This window comes from Nicotiana tomentosiformis, unplaced genomic scaffold (genome assembly GCF_000390325.3).
Source record: "Nicotiana tomentosiformis unplaced genomic scaffold, ASM39032v3 Un00166, whole genome shotgun sequence".
NCBI lineage: Eukaryota > Viridiplantae > Streptophyta > Magnoliopsida > Solanales > Solanaceae > Nicotiana > Nicotiana tomentosiformis.
In genome coordinates, this window is record NW_027174725.1 from 72162 (window position 1) to 92324 (window position 20163).

General features: G+C 39.7%; 1 protein-coding gene and 1 pseudogene across 1 annotated transcript; both read right to left on the reverse strand.

Annotated features, from left to right (window-relative positions):
• Nucleotides 1–1769: 1769 nt before the first annotated feature.
• LOC104110745 (GDSL esterase/lipase At1g71250-like) lies at nt 1770–3369 on the reverse strand (annotated as a pseudogene).
• Nucleotides 3232–9578, reverse strand: LOC138903925 (uncharacterized). Its single transcript, XM_070192496.1, has 3 exons — nt 9190–9578; nt 3619–3920; nt 3232–3549 (listed from the first exon to the last, which is right to left on the reverse strand). Exons 1-3 carry the CDS (start codon nt 9576–9578, stop codon nt 3416–3418), a joined length of 825 nt encoding a protein of 274 aa, XP_070048597.1. The 3' UTR covers nt 3232–3415.
• Nucleotides 9579–20163: the final 10585 nt, after the last annotated feature.

The following is a 20163-nucleotide window of genomic DNA, read 5'->3' on the forward strand; positions in this document are numbered from 1 at the left end:
GTCTCGGAATACAGAAATGAAAGGTGAAACTACAAATGATCTATCGGGTCATCACAGATATGTTTAATATTCTTTAATATTGAACATGGAATAAAATGCAAATACTAAATCAAGTGACATGGCTTGTTACACACACACACACACATAACAAGTTGTCCACTAGCGGCTTGTTTGGATTATTGTTACATGTCATTTTATAATGCATCATATTGTATTGTACTACTTTGTATTGTATTATTTGATGAACACAATGTTTGGATAGATTGTAACGTTTGTCGTCGTTTCATGATATCACACACTAACAATATGAAGAATAAACTTGTAATATTGCTAAGAAAAAATAGGATACAGAGTAGAATTATTATATAAAAAAGTAGGGTAAATGATAAAATATGATTATTTAATAATAAGGAAGGGCAATATGAGAGAAAAAAGTAAGGAAACGACGTCACTATACCAAATCCGTCGTTTCATAAAGTGACACTTTTCGTCGTTATGTAACGTTGGATTTAACGATACGATACAATAAAATTAAGTAACAATCAAAACAAATATTGTATTTGAAGTAACAATACGATACAATACAATATGTAACAACCATCCAAATAAGCGGTAGGAGATATGAGAAACAATTCATGTACTGCTTCTTAATTGACATCTAATAATTATCTTATCTATAAGGTTTAAATGTTAAAGTAATTTGTATATAATCCAAATAACTCAAATCACAATTTCATATTTGTGTCCATGCATCGTGCGGGATACTAATACTAGTATGTAGTTATTATCGTACAAGATGAACTTCCTTTAGAACAAATTCCACAATACTAGGCTAATAGTAATTTTTAAGTTTGAAATTTATGATTACCTGGTGTTTACTCTAAAAACGGATAAAAATTAAATTTATATGCACTTTTAAGGATACGTGATATAACTTGGCACAAATTAAGAGAATATATTAATATTGAATTTGACGATAAAAGAAATAAATGCAAACTAAACGAATCGAATAGCCTTGGCCCTCGAGTTTGAACACCCTTGAACCACGAGAAGTTTTAAATGATATAAGAGCAGAGTAACAAGATAATGAAAGCTAGAAAAAGACAGTATATTGCTTTATGTTGCGTAAATGTGATCCCCTTTACAAATGATGAGACCCCCTTTATATAGTAGGGGAGTCCCACTCTTGATACAGTTCTAAATGAAGTAAGAAATCTCATGATTGGCTAATTAATCGGCCTATCCTTGATACATGCCAAGATCTCCGCAGTGATCTACGCTCGATCGCGGATATTTCGTCTTTCTGTTATCCGACTCAGCAAATTTCCCTCGATCTCGCCTGATCTCGATTTTGTTCGGTCCCAGGGTCTCGAGCTTGGCGATATAACTTCACACCTCGGTTCGATACGACTCGAGGTAGGACCTTAATCTATCATATTTCAGTCTCGATTAGTCAAGCAAGGGGCGAGCCCGGTTTTGACTGTATACACCCGAAAGGAAGGAATTATCCTCATATTTTTTGGTGTGTACTTAATATATAGTTAGCCTTTAAACAAAAGTGTTTAGCAAATGGAGACATAATTTACTTCTTATTTTTTCTATTTTTCGCATAGAAGCTCTATGGAGATTATAAAAGTATTTTTAAGATTAATTAGTCAAACACAAACTATTTCTTTTTTAAAAATATATTTTAGAAAAGTACTTTTAAAAAAAAAAGAGAGGGAAATTTAAAGCTAAATCTTTTGTTTAACTGCAATAATAGAGCAGTATTTATTATTTATTGTTGCGCACATGATAGACATGAATGGTGTGTCTACATGACAATATATAAGTTAAAATGAAATAATTTTAGAGCTGAGCCATTTTTTGGACATTTATGGGATAACAATCATGTAAGGACCCTGAATATGCCTTCCTAGCAAGAATTTGATTCACAGCTTGTGTTGGATGGAAGGCATCCCAAAAGAGGTATTGATCTCTATTGAAGCAAGGCACTGACAATGGAAGACATGTTATTCGCCTCCCAACGCCACAGCATCCTCTGTCCTTTACTTCAAACCCTGCAACGCTACAACCATGAGAATTAATAGCACCATTCTCTAATAAGACAGGTTATTGGATGTTTTTTATCTTACCATAAACAGAGGCATTGTTGAATATCTCGATAAATCCTCCAAAAGTATTGCCGTAAATAAAGATGGAGTGAGGGTTATCTTTGTTTAGCTGATCAACAAGAAACCTAAGTTGTGAATTAAACATCCCAATCATTTCATTCACAATAGAGACACACTTTTCCTGGTGGAGCAAGACCAGTTCCAACTTGGCTAGGGATACAACCCAGTGGTCCAATTGCTCCCAATAAGAACTTCCTTAGTCCTATAGCATGAAGTGCCTGCAAATAATGGACAAATTAAACTCAGAATTAAACCCTAAAGTAAAAGTTTTTTTTTTTTTTTTAAAAGAGGGGTCAGTACGTATTACCAAGATTTGCCTAGAGTAATGCTTTATGAGGAGATCAGCATAATCTCTAGGCTTGTAATTGGAACTCGTTGTGTACAATGAAGGTTGCAAATAGTTGTTGATGTAGTCATTGTTGCCAAGGTTCATTACAACCAACGACTTTGCAAGATAATAGCTCAAGTCTTGCTCTTCCATCTGCTGTTTTAGTTGATTCAAGGTATCTTCAAAATTTTGAATCTGTTGATTCAAGCTGAACCTTTCTCCCTAGTTAAAAAAAACATCTAATGTTATAAGCAATAGGAGTTTTAGGAGAAGAATTCATTTACGATTTCTTTTTGAATTTAAGAATTGAGAGTTAGCTCACTTTGACGAGTATCGATCATCACCTAATTTTATACGTACAAAATATTTTCATCATCACATCACTCTATCATCTTTTTAAAAGTTCATTACAAGTAGCAGCCCATATGAAGTGTAGGTTAGAAACCTAGAAGATATAATAATTAGCCTATTAAAATTAATTAAATTACATTTTGTAGTATAAGAATCTTTTGTTTCCTTTTTTACAATTGCAGTGGATATAATTTATAGCCTGTTTTTTTTCTTCCAAATTTGAAGTGTTTGGCAAAGCTTTTAGAAGAAAATAAAAGTGTTTGCAAAAAACAGTTTTGGAGAAACAGAAAATTATAGTCTTTCCCCCAAATCACTTTTTGGAAAAATACTTTTGAGAAAAATACACTTAGAAGTATTTTTTAAAAGTTTGTTCAAATACTAATTGCTGCTCAGAAGTGCTTTTCAAATTAATTAGTCAAACACAAACTGCTTTTCACCAAAAATACTTTTGAAAAAAAGGCTCTGCTCAAAATAACCTGATTTTTGAAGTTTGGCCAAACAGACTATTAAACTCATAAAAAAAACTATAAAAGAAAGGTTCAAGGTAAAGATTGATGACAAATTATACAAGATTATGGCCTGTCTCGTCTAGAATTCCGGCTGCAGCTGAAGCATAATTTACTCCTTTCGAAATATCACTACCCATGGCGATAGTAGCTGTATAAGCTGGAATTAGAGGAAGTCCTAGCAGATCACCTACAAAATTTAACAAGATTAATTGTAGATGAATGTAATAGAGAAAATATATGAGCAAATCCAAATTACCCAAATAATCTATCATGGTTCTTCCATTGCAAAATCTCCCAGTGGGCCCTATAAAATCAACTCCATATGGTACATAATTAGCCTTTGCCAAAGAGTTTGGGAGATAGTTATTATTTCCAGGATCTATAAGTGAATCCCCAAAGGCGAACAAAGCTGTGAACTGTGGCACTGCAATGGCTTCTTGAAAGGAAAGAATAACAAGGAGAGCTAAATTGTACAAGAAAAGAACATTCCATGTCATAAACTGGCCCTCCATTGTGTGTTCTTTTATCATATCCAGTGCGTTCACTTCTGATGCTTTCCTATTAAAGAACATTAACAGAAAGGGGTGCTGAGAATGATAGCAATCATCAACTCTTTTTACTTTCTTGCTTTAGGTTAACAATTTTTCCCTTCTTTCCTCCCTATATTCTTGCATGTTTTTCGATTCACTTTTATTTCAGTTATATTTTGCTTATTATCTTCTTTTTTCGCCATTTGTTTGATGTTGTCCAAACTTAGTTGTACTTTCTAAGGGTGCCTACATTCCCATGCCATATCAATGTTATGGTATTTATATGATGAAATGTGCTAGTTAAAAATTCGTCCATAATTTGAAAGAAAATTCTTGATTGTTTGGGATGTGTAAGTTGTAGGAATAGTGTGAGCTTGCCATGCATCTTTTAGCCTGCTATTTAATGTTTAGTCATTGTTTAACATATTGAGAAAAAATAACTAATTTTAGTTATAATAAACATTAGAGGCCATATTACTTAATTTAGAAAACGCTCTCTTTCTCTCATCAAAAAATCCTAATACGGTTGACCCATAAGTTTCCTACCATGGCCTCTCCCGCTGGTGGTTCATCTGCTTACTAAAACTACTAAACCACTCACAAACTATATTGTTGTACTTGATCCATTCACATCTACCCAAAAACCCGATCCTATAGTCATTAGACACATTACGTACCTGTATGGAGAACCAATCATTACTTGAACAACGAAAGAGTTTGATCGATTAATGATTAAAGAAAACATATAAGTTGTTGTGATTGCTAGAGTTCACAAATTTGAATGGGAGTTGACTTTAATGACATTGGATTCAGATTGTTTTTTCGGAACTTGGAACAGGTTCATTTTATCAATTGAAACTTGTGTGTAAAGTTTTTGTTACGACTCGAAAATTCCACCCTAGGGACCGTGATGACGCCTAATATTCACTTGCTAGGCAAGCCAACGTTAGAATAGTTTATCCTTTTTTAACAGTTCATATTGAATAATAATAAGGAAACTGAAATAGCTGAAATAAATTCTGAAGTAAAGTGCGAAACCATGATATCTAAAATATTTAATACAACCCGAATCTAGTGTCACAAGTGCATGAGCTTCTAGAAGTTCTACATATATAGTCTGAAATAAATACAACTATTTCGAATGAAATGAACAGTAAAAGAGGAAAGAGGAAAGAGGAAGGGGACTTGTCTGCGGACGCCAACAGATCTACCTCAAGTCTCCGAATATGATAATCCGAGCTAGTGCACCTCACGTACAGCTGGGACCAATACCAAAATCTATACAAGAAGTGTAAAGTGTAGAATGAGTACAACCGACCTAATGTATTCCGTAAGTGTTGAGCCTAACCTCGACGAGGTAGTGGCGAGGCTATGACAGGACACTCACGTAATTAAACATGTGCAAATATAGATATATGTACCAAACAACAACAAATAGAGATTTAATATGTATAGTTGGGAGGGGACATGCAAAAGGGGGACAAGATGCGATAACTACGACAAGAATGACAATACAAGACAGTCAAATAAATCATCAACCAATAAAGACGGATAAACATACGGAATAAAGATGGCACGACATCACCCTTCATGCTTTTACTCTCACCCTTACCATGAAATGATGACATAAGTAGAATGAAATGGCACAACATCACCCTTCGTCCTTTTACTCTCGATTTGCCTATGTAACAATGAATAATTGATATAGATGGCACAACATCACCCTTCGTGCTTTATCTCTATTCCTCACTATGTACTAATCAATAAATGAAGTAATAAAATGGCATGACATCACCTTTCGTGCTTTAACACTCTCCCTTACCATATAGTAATGAATATAAGAATTCGGGATATAAATAATGTGAAGGATGTACTTTGTGTCAATAATGATTCTAAGATACCAAACCTCAACTTCCAAAATACTCAACCATCACAATTAATCCATAAATATAGAAGGAATGATCAAATAGGTAATAATCTAATCTAAGCATGGATGTCATAATTAAAGAGGCAATAAATCACAAAGAAACAAGTTCTACCGCATGCTTTAACCCAACAACAACGTATAGGTACTCGTCACCTCACATATACATTGTACCCACACATTAAACACGTAGTAAATAGGCAAGCAAGTCCTTTTTCCCTCAAGTCAAGGTTAATCACGACACTTACCTCACTTCGCAATCAATTCAAAGCTCTACCGGGGCCTTTCCTCTAAAATCCGCCTCCGAACCAACCGAATCTAACAAAAATCAACTCAATAACATCAAATAAGGCCAGGGAATTCAATTATAATACATAAAGTTAAAATTTTTATATTTTTCCGAAAAAGTCAAAAACGTTAACCCCGAGCCTACTTGCTCAAAACCCAAGATTCAGACCAAAACTCATTTACCCATTCACCCCGAGTTTGATTATGTAATTAGTTTCGAAAACCAATCCCAAATTGAGGTCTAAATCCCGAATTTGCAAAAATCCCCCAATTCTTCCTAAATCCCTAGTTTTGTATCATGGAAGAACAAAGATTAAGTCTAGAAATTAATGGGTGATGATGGAAATGGAAAAAAGTTAAAGTACACTAACCTATGAAAGGGTGATGAAATTGCTCCTCCAAATCGCCTCTAGGTCGAGCTCAAATGGAAAGATGGTAAAAAATGGGTGAAATCCCGTATTTGAAATGTTTTAAGGTCTGGGTGTCAGGCCTTCTTCGCGTTCGCGAAGGGCCTGCCGCGATCGTGATGCACAGCGGCCCAAATGGCCTACGCGTTCGCGAGTTCGCTCACACGTTCGTGAAGTCTGCTTCCCCAGGCCTTCGCGTTCGCGAGCCAGTGCCCGTGTTCGCGTAGAGTAAATCACCCCTCCCCCTCCCTAGGTCCTTTAAAGCTATGCGTTCGCGATATGCTATCCGCGTTCGTGAAGGGCAACCCTCCTCCACTTCACGTTCGCGTCCAGTACTTCATGTTCGCAAAGAGTAAAACCCACCCCAGTCCCAACTACCCTTCATGATCGTGGGAGTAACTTCGCGATCGCGAAGAAGGATTAATCAGACACCAGTAGAAGTCAAGAAATCCAGAAATTTCTAAGTTCAAAACATCCGCAACCTATCCGAAACTCACCCGAGCCCTCGGGGCTCCAAACCAAGCATGCACACAAGTCCAAAAACATCACGCGAACTTGCTCGCGTGATCAAAATACCAAAATAACTCCTAGAACTATGTATCGGACACTAAAACAAAGGAAAGTTTCAATGAAAAGCATGAAACTTTTCATCGGACGTCCGAATCACATCAACATTAACTACGTTGTGCACCAAATTTTGCACACAAGTCATAAATATAGTAATAAACCTATACCAAGTTCCAGAACTCGAATTCGGACCCAGTAGCAACAAAGTCAAACTACGGTCTAACTTGGAATTTCTTTAAACTTTTAAACTTCTAGTTTTGTACAAATAGCGATAATTCCGGCTAGGAACTTCTGAATTCGATTCAGGGCATACGCCAGAGTCCCAAGTCACAATACGGACCCATCGGGACCGTCAAAACATTGACTCAGGTCCATTTTCTAAAAACATTGACGAAGTCAACTCAAATAATTTTTAAAGCACGATTTCACTGTTTCGTCGAATTTTCACATAAAAACCTTCTGGAAAAAGTCACGGACTGTGCACGCAAATTGAGAAAGATTAAACGGCGCTAGTCGAGGTTTCAAAACACAGAATGTAGGGTTGAATCTGTAAATGACCTATCGGGTCATCATATTCTCCGCCTCTAAAATAAACATTCATCCTCGAACGGACATAGAAAAGTACCTGGGCGTGTGAAAACATGTGGATATACACTCCGCATGTACGACTCGGACTCCTAAGTTGCTGTCTTGACCAACTGACCTCTCCACTGCACTCGAACTGAAGGATAATGCTTAGACCTCAACTGCTGGACCTGCCGGGCTAGAATAGCCACCGACTCCTCCTCATAAGTCAAAACCTTGTCCAATTGGACATAGCTGAAATCTAACACATGAGACGGATCACCGTGATACTTCTGGAGCATGGACACATGAATACTAGATGGAGTGCTGATAAACTAGGTGGAAATACGAGCTCGTAGGCCACCTCACCCACTCTCTGAAGAATCTCAAAGGGTCTGATATACCTAGGGCTCAACTTACCCTTCTTTCCGAACCTCATTACACCCTTTATGGGTGAAAGCCGGAGCAACACCCTCTCTCCGACCATGAATGCAACATCACAAACTCTACGATCGGCATAACTCTTTTGCCTAGACTGAGCAATGTGAAATCGATCCTGAATAATCTTGACCTTATACAAGCTATCCTGTACCAAATCTGTATGCAACAACAGAGCCTCCCCCGGCTCGAACCTTCTAACTTGCGAACGACACCGACTACCGCATAAAGCTTCATAGGGAGCCATCTGAATGCTCGACTGGTAGCTATTGTTATAGGCAAAATCTGCAAGCGGCAAGAACTGCTCCCAAGAACCCCCGAAGTCTATAACACAAGCGCGAAGCATATCCTCTAATATTTAAATAGTGCACTCAGACTGTCCGTTCGTCTGGGGATGAAATGTTGTACTCAACTCAACATACGTGCCCAACAAACATTGTACGGCCCTCCAGAAGTGCAAGGTGAACTGGGTACCTCGATCAGAAATGATAGACACAGGCATACGGTGAAGACGAACGATCTCGTGGATGTAGATCTCAACCAACCACGCTGAAGAATAGGTAACTGCCACTGGAATGAATTGTGAAGACTTGGTCAACCTGTCCATAGTGACCCATACCGCGTCGAACTTTCTCTGAGTTCGTGGGAGTCCAACAACAAAATCCATAGTAATACGCTCCCATTTCCACTCAGGAATCTTTAACTTCTGAAGCAAACCACCGGGTCTCTGATGCTTGTACTTTACTTGCTGACAATTCAGACACTGAGCTGCATATGCAACTATATCCTTCTTTATCCTCCTCCACCAATAATGTTGCCGCAAGTCCTGATATATCTTGGCTGCACCCTGATGAATAGAATACCGAGATTTGTGGACCTCTTCAAGGATTAACTCACGAAGCCCATCCACATTGGGCACACAAATATGACCCTGCATCCTCAAAACTCCATCATCTCCAATAGTAACCTATTTGGCACCACCGTGCCGCACTGTGTCCTTAAGGACAAGAAAATGGGGATCATCATACTGATGCTCTCTGATGGACTCATACAAGGAAGACCGAGTGACTTTGCAAGCTAAAACACGACTGGGCTCTGAAACATCAAACCTCACAAACTGATTGGCCAAAGCCTGAACATCTGCAGCAAGTGGCTTCTCACCAATAGGGATATACACAAAGCTACCCATACTCATAACCTTTCTACTCAAGGCATCTGCCACCACGTTGGACTTCCCGGGATGATACAAAATGGTGATATCATACTTTTTCAACAACTCTAACCATTCCCTCTGCCTCAAGTTGAGCTCCTTTTGTTTGAACAAATACTGTAGACTACGATGATCCGTGAATACTTTGCATGACACACCATAAAGATAGTGCCTCCAAATCGTCAGCACATGAACAATGGTTGCTAACTCTAAGTCATGGACAAGGTAATCCTTCTCATGAACCTTCAACTGCCGCGACACGTATGCAATCACCATGCCATCCTGCATCAATACTGCACTGAGCCCAATACGAGATACATCACAATATACCGTGTAGGATCCTGAACAGGTGGGCAACACCAACACTGGCGCCGTAGTCAAAGCAGTCTTGAGCTTCTTAAAGCTCAACTCACACTTGTTCGACGATCTGAATGGGGCACCAGTATGGGTCAATCTAGTCAACAGGGCTGCTATAGATGAAAACTCCTCCACGAACCGGCAATAATAACTCGCCAAACCCAGAAAACTCCGGATCTCTGTAGCTGAAGTAGGTCTAGTCCAGTTCTGAACTGCCTCAATCTTCTTAGGATCCACCTTTATGCCCTCTACCGATACAACATGTCCCAAAAGGCGACTAAGTCTAACCAGAACTCACACTTTGAAAACTTGGCATATAACTGGCTATCTCTCAGAGTTTGAAGTACAATTCAGAGATGCTGCTTGTGCTCCTTTCAGCTACGGGAGTAGATCAAGATATCATCAATGAATACAGTCACAAATGTATGGCTTGAACACCTGGTTCATCAAATCCATGAATGCCGCTGGGGCATTTGTCAACCTAAATGACATCACTAGGAACTCATAATGCCCATACTGAGTTCGAAAAGCTGTCTTAGGGACATCGAATGCACTAATCCTCAATGGATGGTAGCCAGACCTCAAATCAATCTTCGAAAACAATTTGGCACCCTGAACCTGATCAAATAAATCATCAATCCTCGACAACGGATACTTGTTCTTGATAGTGACTTTGTTCAACTGCTGATAGTCTATACACATCCTCATCGACCCATCATTCTTCTTCACGAACAACACGGGCGCACCCCAAGGCAAGACACTAGGTCTAATGAAGCCCTTATAAAGCAAAACTTGCAACTGCTACTTCAATTACTTCAACTCAGGTGGCGCCATACGGTATCCCTGTGATATGGGGTAAAATCTAGTAATGTGCCTCGAATCACAACAAGTATAATAAAACCTCATCTGCTGTGACTGCTGACCCTGGAAATGGCCTTGAGGACCTGGATAACCACTCTGATATCTCTGGATCAGAGGTGCGCTGATAGGAGCTGGTGGTGCACTGTAGGCTGGCTATCCAAAATAAGGCATGTAAGGACCACGGCTCCCTAAAGCATTGGGAGATGCCTGAAGCACTGAATAAGATGGCCTGGGGGGATGACCTCTACTAAAAGCACCCCTACCTCGAGATGAGGCACCACTGAAACTACTGGAATGACGGGACCTCTTATCTCACACATGCCCCCTCTCCTGAACAAGAACCAACTCGATACGTATGGCAATATCAACGACCGTCTGGAAGGTAATATCACTCCCTTTCTCCTTGGCCATCTGAAGACTGAGAGTGTAAGTGAGCTAATCAATAAATCTCCTCACTCGCCCCTTCTTAGTAGGAAGTAAGATAGTGGCATGGCGAGTCCATAAATCGAGTCTCGTACTGGGTCATAGTTATACAAACCTACTGAAGTTGCGCAAATTGCCTATAATACTCCTCTCTCAGGGTGATAGGGATGAACTTATCTAGGATTAGCTATTAGAATAGATCCCAGGTAAGTTCAGGCAACCCAACTGATCTAGTCAACATATAATCTCTCAACCATCTTCGGGCGGAACCAATCATCTGAAAGGCTACAAAATCGACCCTATTAGTCTCAATTATACCCATGTTCTGCAGCACCTCGTGACAACGGTCCAGAAAGTCATGTGGGTCCTCAGATGCTGGACCACTAAAATGAATAGGAAAGAGCTTGGTGAAATTATCCAACCTTAACATAGCGTTAGAAGATAAAGTGGGCCTATAACCGGCCTGTGCCGCAACAACCTGCTAAACTACCCCAACTAGCGGGGCTGTAAGAGTCTAAAACTGGGGAGCCACCGCAACCCGAGAGATGGCTAGTGACACCCAGAAGGTACCCATCTGGGCCATACTCTCCATAAAGCCCACCAAATATACTAGAGCGTCCTGAAGCACTGGAGTGGCTATGAACCCCTGTGGGACCTAAGCTGGTCCGATAGGTACAGTCTGAGTTGGAACATCTTTATCAAAATCTAGCTCAGGCTCCACTGCTGGTGCTGCTGCTCGAGCTCTATGCTGAGCTCATCCTCTGTCTCTGCCTTGGCCTCTAGCATGACCTCTGCCCCTAGTCATAGCTATCATAGGGGGCTCCGACTCCTATCTGCCGGTAGATGCAGTGCATGTTCTTGCCATCTGCGAGAGAACAAGAATAGAAAAGTTCAATCGTCAATGATAGAATAAAATCGCACGACAGAGTAAGACAGAAGTGACATTTGTTTTTCCTAAACTCCATAGCCTATGAAAGATAAGTACAGACATCTCCGTACCGATCCTTCAGACTCTACTATGCTTGCTCGTGGCTCGTGAGACCTAGGCAACCTAGTGCTCTGATACCAACTTGTTATGACCCGAAAATCTCACCCTTGGGACCGTGATGACGCCTAACATTTTACTTGCTTGGCAAGCCAATGTTAGAATAGTTTATCCATTTTTAACATTTCAAATTGAATAATAATAAGGAAACTGAAATAGCTAAAATAAATTCTGAAGCAAAGTGCAGAAACCATGACATATGAAATATCTAATACAACCCGAATCTGGTGTCACAAGTGCACGAGTTTATAGAAGTTCTACAAATATAGTATCAAATAAATACAATTGTTTTGAATGAAATGAACAGTAAAAGAGGAAAGAGGAAGGAGACTTCAAGGTCTGCGGACGTTAGCAGATCTACATCAAGTCTCTGAATGTGATAAACCGACCTAGTGCACATCGCGTACAACTGGGACCAGTACTAAAATTTGTATAAGAAGTGCAGAGTGTACTATGAGTACAACCAACCCAATGTACTCCGTATGTGTCGAGCCTAACCTCGATGAGGTAGTGACGAGGCTTTGATAGGACAATCACATAATTAAACTTGTGCAAACTTAAATATATGTACCAAACAACAACAAATAGAGATTTAATATGTATAGTTGGGAGGGGACATGCAAAAGGGGGACAATATGCAATAACTACGACACGAATGACAACACAAGATAGTCAAATAAATCATCAACCAATAAAGATGGATAAACATACGGAATAACGATGGAATGACATCACCCTTTGTTCTTTTACTTTAACTCTTACCATGAAATGATGACATAAGTAGAATGAAATGACACGACATCACCCTTCGTTCTTTTACTCTCGATTTGCCCATGTAACAATGAATAATTGATATAGATGGCACAACATCACCCTTCGTGCTTTATCTCTCTTCCATACTATATATTAATTAGGGGTGGTAAGTGGGCCAGGTTGGGCCCTAAACGGGCCTAACGGGTCAATTTTGTGGGCTGCGGTCCCAGTCCTTAAATAAACGGGCTAAACAGTCCCGGGCAAAACGTGCTTTTTGTAGGTATCACCCAAGACCGGACCCACGAACTCATGGTCTCGGGCTAAACGGGTCGGGCCCGCGATCCCAACGGGCTAAATGGGCCCAATGGCTAAGCAGTAATTTAAAAAAAAAACTAAATAGAAATTAGAGATAAAAAGATGTTAAATATCTAAGGCAATGCCTTGTAAATTTATTATAGAATTGTGACCTAATTTGTTAATTCAAATTTAAAGACAAAAATATTATAAAAAGATATTCAAAGCAATGCCTTGTAATTTTATTATAGCAATAAAAAATATGACAATATATTTCTTAGTCTTCCTCCCCCATATGGAATGAGCACAACAAGGTGCTAATACCACAATTGAGAATAAAAAGGAATTAATCAAGATGTGACAAAATACAAGTTATATAATACATACTAATTTTTGTTCATACAAGTTACATGCTATCTCTTACAAACTTCATAAATCCATCAAGGTTTGGAGAAAGTTCCGTTGGTGGTGACGGAAACGTAGTTTGGTTATCACCACTTCCATTGTCGGGCGAAGTAGCATCCTCAGTAAGTTCATCTAGCATTTCTTCATAAGCTTTGTCTACCTCTGGTTGTGATTCAGCAAGTCCAAATTTTTTTCTTTTCGAACGGATCCAATCTCTTAAAAGTACTGATTTTTCCAAGAACTCCCTTGTAGATGCACTATAATCACCGATTTAAAGTCTTGCTTGACTGAAAGCGCTCTCCGATGCCACAGTTGAAGCTTGAATAGTTAAAATATCTCAGGCCATCCTTGAAAGAACCGAAAAGTGTTTTTCTTTGTCCTTCCACCATTGCAAAATAATAAAGTAGCAAAATAAAGTAAAGTAATAGTAGCAATCTCACAATTGTTTCACTATGTTGTTTGATAAAGTAAACAATTATAGCAAGTATAGAATAGTATTAGAGAGAGATTTTGATAGATTGATATTGATTTTGTAAGAAAATGAAAGAATTAGGGGGTATTTATAGTAGAAAATAAGGAAAAAGTATAATAATAAAAAGTATGGGGTTAAAACTAAGTTGGGGGCGGTTAAATGTAGCTATTTTTAAATAGTCAATGTCTATGTTTTAAACCCTCAATAGCTATTTTTCTCAAAATCCAAATGACTCTTTTTTTTTAAAAGCAATATCCGTTGGGCCTGCCAAGGGACCGGTCCAGTCCTAGTCTCTTGGTGGGCCAAACAGGCCCGGTCGTAACGGTTCCTAGCTAATAACCGGCCCACGAGATCGGCACGAGCCCAACTCTAGCGGGCCTAACGGTCCCAGTCCATTTAGCCCACTTAGCCCGTGGGGCTAGGCCGATCTCGGGCCCGGCCCAACCCACTTTCCATCCTTAATATTAATCAATAAATAAAGTAATAAAATGGCACAACATCACCCTTCATACTTTAACACTCTCCTTTACCATGTAGTAATGAATATAAATATTCGGGAGATAAATAATGCAAAGGATGTACTTTATGTCAATAATGATTCCAAGATTGTAAGGCCCCGCGAAATTTCACCTAGAACCCGAGGTTTTGTTGTGCCGAGGTAAGCTAATGTGTTTGAGGATTGTAGACCTACTACACCAATAGAGATTCACAGTTTTTCTGGCTTAGCTGGCACATGAAGTGTGTGGAGGGGTTCTCTACTCTTGCCTCTCAATTGACTAAATTGACGTAAAAGGCTGTTAAGTTCCAATGGTCAAATGCTTGTGAAATGAGCTTCCAGGGGTTGAAATTAAGAGTGACTACGACACCGGTGTTAACTCTACTAGAGGGCACATATGGGTTTGTGGTATATTGTGATGCTTCAAGAATCAGACTTGGGTGTGTATTAATGCAACATGGCAAGGTGATAGCTTATCCTTCTAGGCAACTCAAGAATCATGAAAAGAACTATCCAACACATGACTTAGAGCTTGCATCAGTGGTATTTGCATTGAAGATTTGGCATCATTATCTGTATGCGGTCCATGTGGATATATTCACGGACCATAAGAGCCTTTAGTACATTTTCAAATAGAAGGAATTGAATATGAGACAGAGAAGATGGCTTGAGTTACTTAAGAATTAGGACATCGATATTCTGTATCATCCGGGGAAGGCTAATGTTGTAGCGGATGCTCTTAGTCGGAAATCTATGCGTAGTTTGGCTCACTTGGAGGCGTATTAAAGGTAGTTGGCCAAGGAGGTTCATCGGTTGGCTAGTTTGGGAGTTCGTCTTGCAGATTCTAGTGAAAGAGGAGTGATTGTGCAAAATAAGGCTGAATCATCGCTTGTTGTGGAAATCAAGGAAAAGAAGTACAACGACCCATTGTTGGTACAATTGAAGGAGGGGATTCATAAACATAAGACCATGGCCTTTTCTCTAGGCATGGATGATGGTACACTAAGGTACCAAGGGCGACTATGTGTTTCAAATGTGGATGGCCTCTGGGAAATAATCATGAATGAGGCTCACACTTCTAGGTATTTTGTACACCCGGTCTCTACAAAGATGTATCATGATCTTAAGGAAGTCTACTGGTGGAATGATATGAAGAGGAGTGTAGCGGACTTTGTGGCGAGGTGTCCAAATTGTTAGCAAGTAAAGGCCGAACGTCAAAGTCCCGGTCGGTTGGCACACAACATAGAAATTCAGATGTGGAAATGGGAGATGATCAATATGGACTTTGTGGTGGGACTACCTCGCCCTCTTTGCAAGTTCAACTCGATTTAGGTGATTGTGGACTGACTCATGAAATCAGTATACTTCTTACCTGTTATGGCAACCGACACCGCGAAGCAGTATGTTTAGTTGTATATCAAGGAAATAGTCAGTTGCATGGCACTCTAGTTTCTATTATCTCACATCGAGTGGCATAGTTCACATCTAACATTTCAGCAAGGTTTGGGGTACTCAGGTGAATCTTTGTACAACCTTTTACCCGCAGACTGACGAGCAGGCGGAGCGCACTATTCAGATACTTGAGGATATGTTTCACGCTTGTGTTCTTGACTTCAAGAGTAGCTGGGATGATCATATGATACTCATATAATTTGCCTACAACAACTGTTATAATGGTAGTATTCAGATGGCACCGTTCGAGGTTTTATATGGTAGGAGATATGGAACTCCCATTGGGTGGTTCGAGATTCGCGAAGCAAAATAGATAGTACCATACCTCTACATTAGGCTATGGAGAAGGTTAAAATCATTAAGGATCGGTTGGAAACTGCTCAAAGTCATCAAAAGTCCTATTTGGATGTGTGTTGCAGGGATTTGGAGTTCAAAGAGGACACTTGGGTATTCTTGAAGGTTTTCTCCATGAAGGGCATAATGCAGTTTGGTAAGAAAGGGAAGTTGAGTCCGAGGTACGTTGGCCCGTACAGAATTATTCAGAGGATTGGTCGGGTGGCTTACCCCAGAGATGTCTTTAGTGCACCCGGTGTTTCTTGTATCCATGTTGAAGAAGGTGGTTGGAAATTCGTTGCTTATTGTGCCAGTTGAGACTATTGAGGTTAATGAAGAACTGACCTATGAAGAAATTCCAGTCGCCACTTGATAGACAAGTTTTAATTGCCTATGTGAAAGTACTTTGGTGAAATAAACAGGTTGAAGAGGCCACCTGGGAAGCCGAGGAAGAGATGCAGAAGAAGTACACTAATTTATTTAAATAGCTATGTAATTTTATCGATGATGTTAATAGCTAAATTATTTTCAAATTTATGTTCCCCCTGTACAACTTATGTTAAGGATACTCCTTCTTGGTAAGTCAATGTTTATGGCATTGTTGCCAGTGCTGTTTCAATATTGTTTTACACCGTTGTGTTGTGGTTATGTTGTTAGGATTGGTTTTTGGGATTCTTTGGCAGGTGAATAGGCCCAGTTATAAGGGAAACTCTGCCGAAATTCTTGGGAATTTGGGGAGTTAGTCAAAATTTGGAACTGCTGGTGTGTGAAATAATAGACTGGTCATATTGAATGCTAATGGCAGATTTAGACTCTCATTCGAGGAAGACGTGGTACAGACTTTTGGGGTTGCTCAGTTTGTCGAGGAGTTGAAGACAAACATTTGCAGAACATGGCAGTTCTGCGGTCCAGTATGCGATCGCAGAACTAGTTTGCGGGCCGTAGATCGGTCGCGGAATGAAGCAGAAAGATTTGCCAATTTTGAGGACCATTATGCGACAGCACAACCGTTATACGGACTGCAGATCCCATCGCAGATCCCGCATGAGAAATTTTGAAAGGAGGTTCTACGGTCCATTTTGCGACCGCAGAATTGGTCTGTGGACCATAGACCTATCGCAGAGTGAAGCACAAATTCCCAGTTCTGGAGGGCCATTATGCAGTCCATTTTGCGGCCCGCAGAAGTGTTATGCGGTCGCATATGCGACCGCAGAATTGCATCAGGGCTTATTTTTCTCTAATTTTGTGACATGAGCCTATTTCGATATATAGTCGTTGAAAGTCATTTGGGAGGTAAACACCTGATATTTAGAGAGAGGGGAGTGGTCTAGAGTGAGGGGAGGTTTCTAAGGTTATTGTTCATCAATGCTTGTTCAATTTCGAGTTTGGGGTAGAATGTGGATAAATGGGGAGTGCAATTCTTAGGTATGGGGCTGTTATCTTTGCATGCATGTACCAACAAAGTTGTAGGAAGGTTGTTGAGCTAGAAAAGGGTAGATATTGTGTTGGGATGAAGGAAATCCCTATCGGAGGACCTTGAAACCTTAATGCACACCTAGTGTTTGATAAAATACTCAAATGAGCTGGAACTATGAACTCCTTCCTAATTTGTGTTCAATTTTGCTATATCTCTAAATATATCAAAGTGGCTAAAATTTTCGGAACATTGTAGTAATTTAAGGAAATCTTAAGGCGAGGTATGTTGGATAACCTTCTCTCTTAGAATTGAACCCCACATATCCTTGTAAGTCCCGAGTTGTTTATTATAAATTGATTATTCTGAATAAGCCTTGTGTCAAAAGATATATGTTCAATATGTATTCCAATGTTCTTGTTATGGTATATTCTATTTGAAAATATGCTCGAAGCATGGGTTGCATATCTAAATGTTATAACCTCAAGTTGTGATTCAAATGAAAGTTATTATGCCAAATTATGTAAGAAATCTCAATGTGCTTAACATTCTTATTTGCTCATATGTGGACTTAAATTTTTGAATAGAAATGTTTTGTTGTTGATGATCCGTGATGATGTTTGAAAGTGAAAGAGATAAACATGAAATATGAAATACGGCCAACGTGCCAAGAGTGACATTGTGTTATGGCCATCGGTACCAATGAACTAAATGATATATAAAAGATAATGAAATGAGTTGTCAATCTTTTAAATAAATAAAGACCCTGGGAGTATCGTTAGTCACCGAGGAAGGGTAGGTTGAAATAATCTAACCACAAAACTATACGTGCTAGTATAGGAGTGAATTGTGATTGTACTACTTTATTTGGATGATATTGATGTGATGAGAATATTCCCCTTTATGGGATGATATGATTGCTAGAAAAGGGTGATGTCACTCCACACAACATTATGGTGAGCCGGCCTATCCGGTCGGGTCATGATCGGACGCTATGCCACACACATGGTGGTGATTATGCTTGAGATTATGATTGAAACAATGACTGAGACTGAGATAATTATTGTGATTTTGGTTGATGTCTTTGTGTGAGACGGCCTAGCCGATCAGGCCGTGATCGGACTCCGTGCTAAAATCATGGTGGTATATTAGTGCCAAGATCTCCCAACCTAAAATATAGAAATTTACTTGAAAACTTGTCTTGCTCCTACCTTGATGTTGTGGTATTGTTTGAGGCTCTCATTGATTTTATGATTGTCATTTCCTTATGTTATCATTCGTTCTATTTAGAAGGTGTTTAGTCATTCATACTAGTACTATTCAATATGTACTAATGTCCCTTTTGCCGGGGGTGCTGCATCTTTGATGGATGCAGGTGGTTCCACATTAGGCGGCTTTGATCATTGATAGTGATACACCCTCTTCCCCGCTGACTTGGTGAGCCCCACTTCATATCGGGGTCGTATAACTTTTGTTCCTCGTGTATTATGTTTTGAGGTATAGCCGGGGCCTTGTTGCCAGCACTATCATCACACTCTTTTGTATCTATTACAGGCTCCGTAGACATAGTGTGGGTGGTATGTTAGTGTTGGGGAAGTCAAACTAGCAATGTTGTATTTGTATCACACATTCCACTTCAAACTATGAAAGTGTATGTATTTTGAACTTATAAATGATGTAACTAATGATAATGAACTGGTGTTGTTCACATGATCCTCCTCGTTGTCTAATAAATGAAATGTATCTCCTCTTTATTCATGAGTAAGTTCGGGTAGAAGGTATTGTACAGGCTTGCTCGGCCGGGGTATCTCGGTTGAGCGCTGGTATTAAGAGCTGGGGTGATGAGGTATTACCTTTTAGGATGAAGAATTTTGTGCCCTACTTGAATATTTCCAAAGCTTTGAGTGATGGTTGAAGATTATTTTGATAAAAATTAGGCCCTCCCTTTAGAACCCTCTCTCTCACTCTAGAATTATCAGAAATGAGCTCCAAAATAGACTTAAGGGGTGTTTTAATGGAATGGGGATCGGGTTTTAAATTAAGAAAAAAGGTGCCTCGACACAGGTCTGCGGTCGCGTATGCGACCGCATAATGGTTATGCGGTCCGCAAAGTGATCGCAGAAATAACCCTTAGGGGCCTGAACTTTCGACCCAGGTATGTGACCAATATGCAGTTCGTATATCGATTATGCGGTCGCATAATCGACCGCATAACTGACCTCAAATTGGCCAAACTTTCTGCTTCACTCTGCGGCCTTTAAGTGGTCCGCAGAGTGATTATGCGGCCGCATAATGGGCCGCAGAAATGCGTTCCTCTGCGAAACATTTTCCTCTAAGTCCGTAATAACGCAGGAATCTAACTTGGCAGCACGAAACCCCGAGTTTTTGGTTAATTTTTTTTTTACGGGTCCTTACACAATGCCACCCCAGGAATGGCAGTTGATTCTTTACTTGATGATATGGGTGAGCACCCGAGGGGTGAGAATATTCCCCTGACTACTACACTGCCTGATTCTACTGCACCTGATCAGACTGAGTCAGTTCTTACACGTATTGAGGGTGCGATGA

Coding starts and splice junctions, on each gene's coding strand:
- LOC138903925 (XM_070192496.1), bottom strand. CDS start 9,578: ATGCAGGATGGCATGGTGATTGCATACGTGTCGCGGCAGTTGAAGGTT. Junction 3,921..9,189: donor TTGGCCAATCAGTTTGTGAG/GTTTGATGTTTC, acceptor GTTCTTTAATAG/GAAAGCATCAGAAGTGAACG. Junction 3,550..3,618: donor AACCATGATAGATTATTTGG/GTAATTTGGATT, acceptor TAAATTTTGTAG/GTGATCTGCTAGGACTTCCT.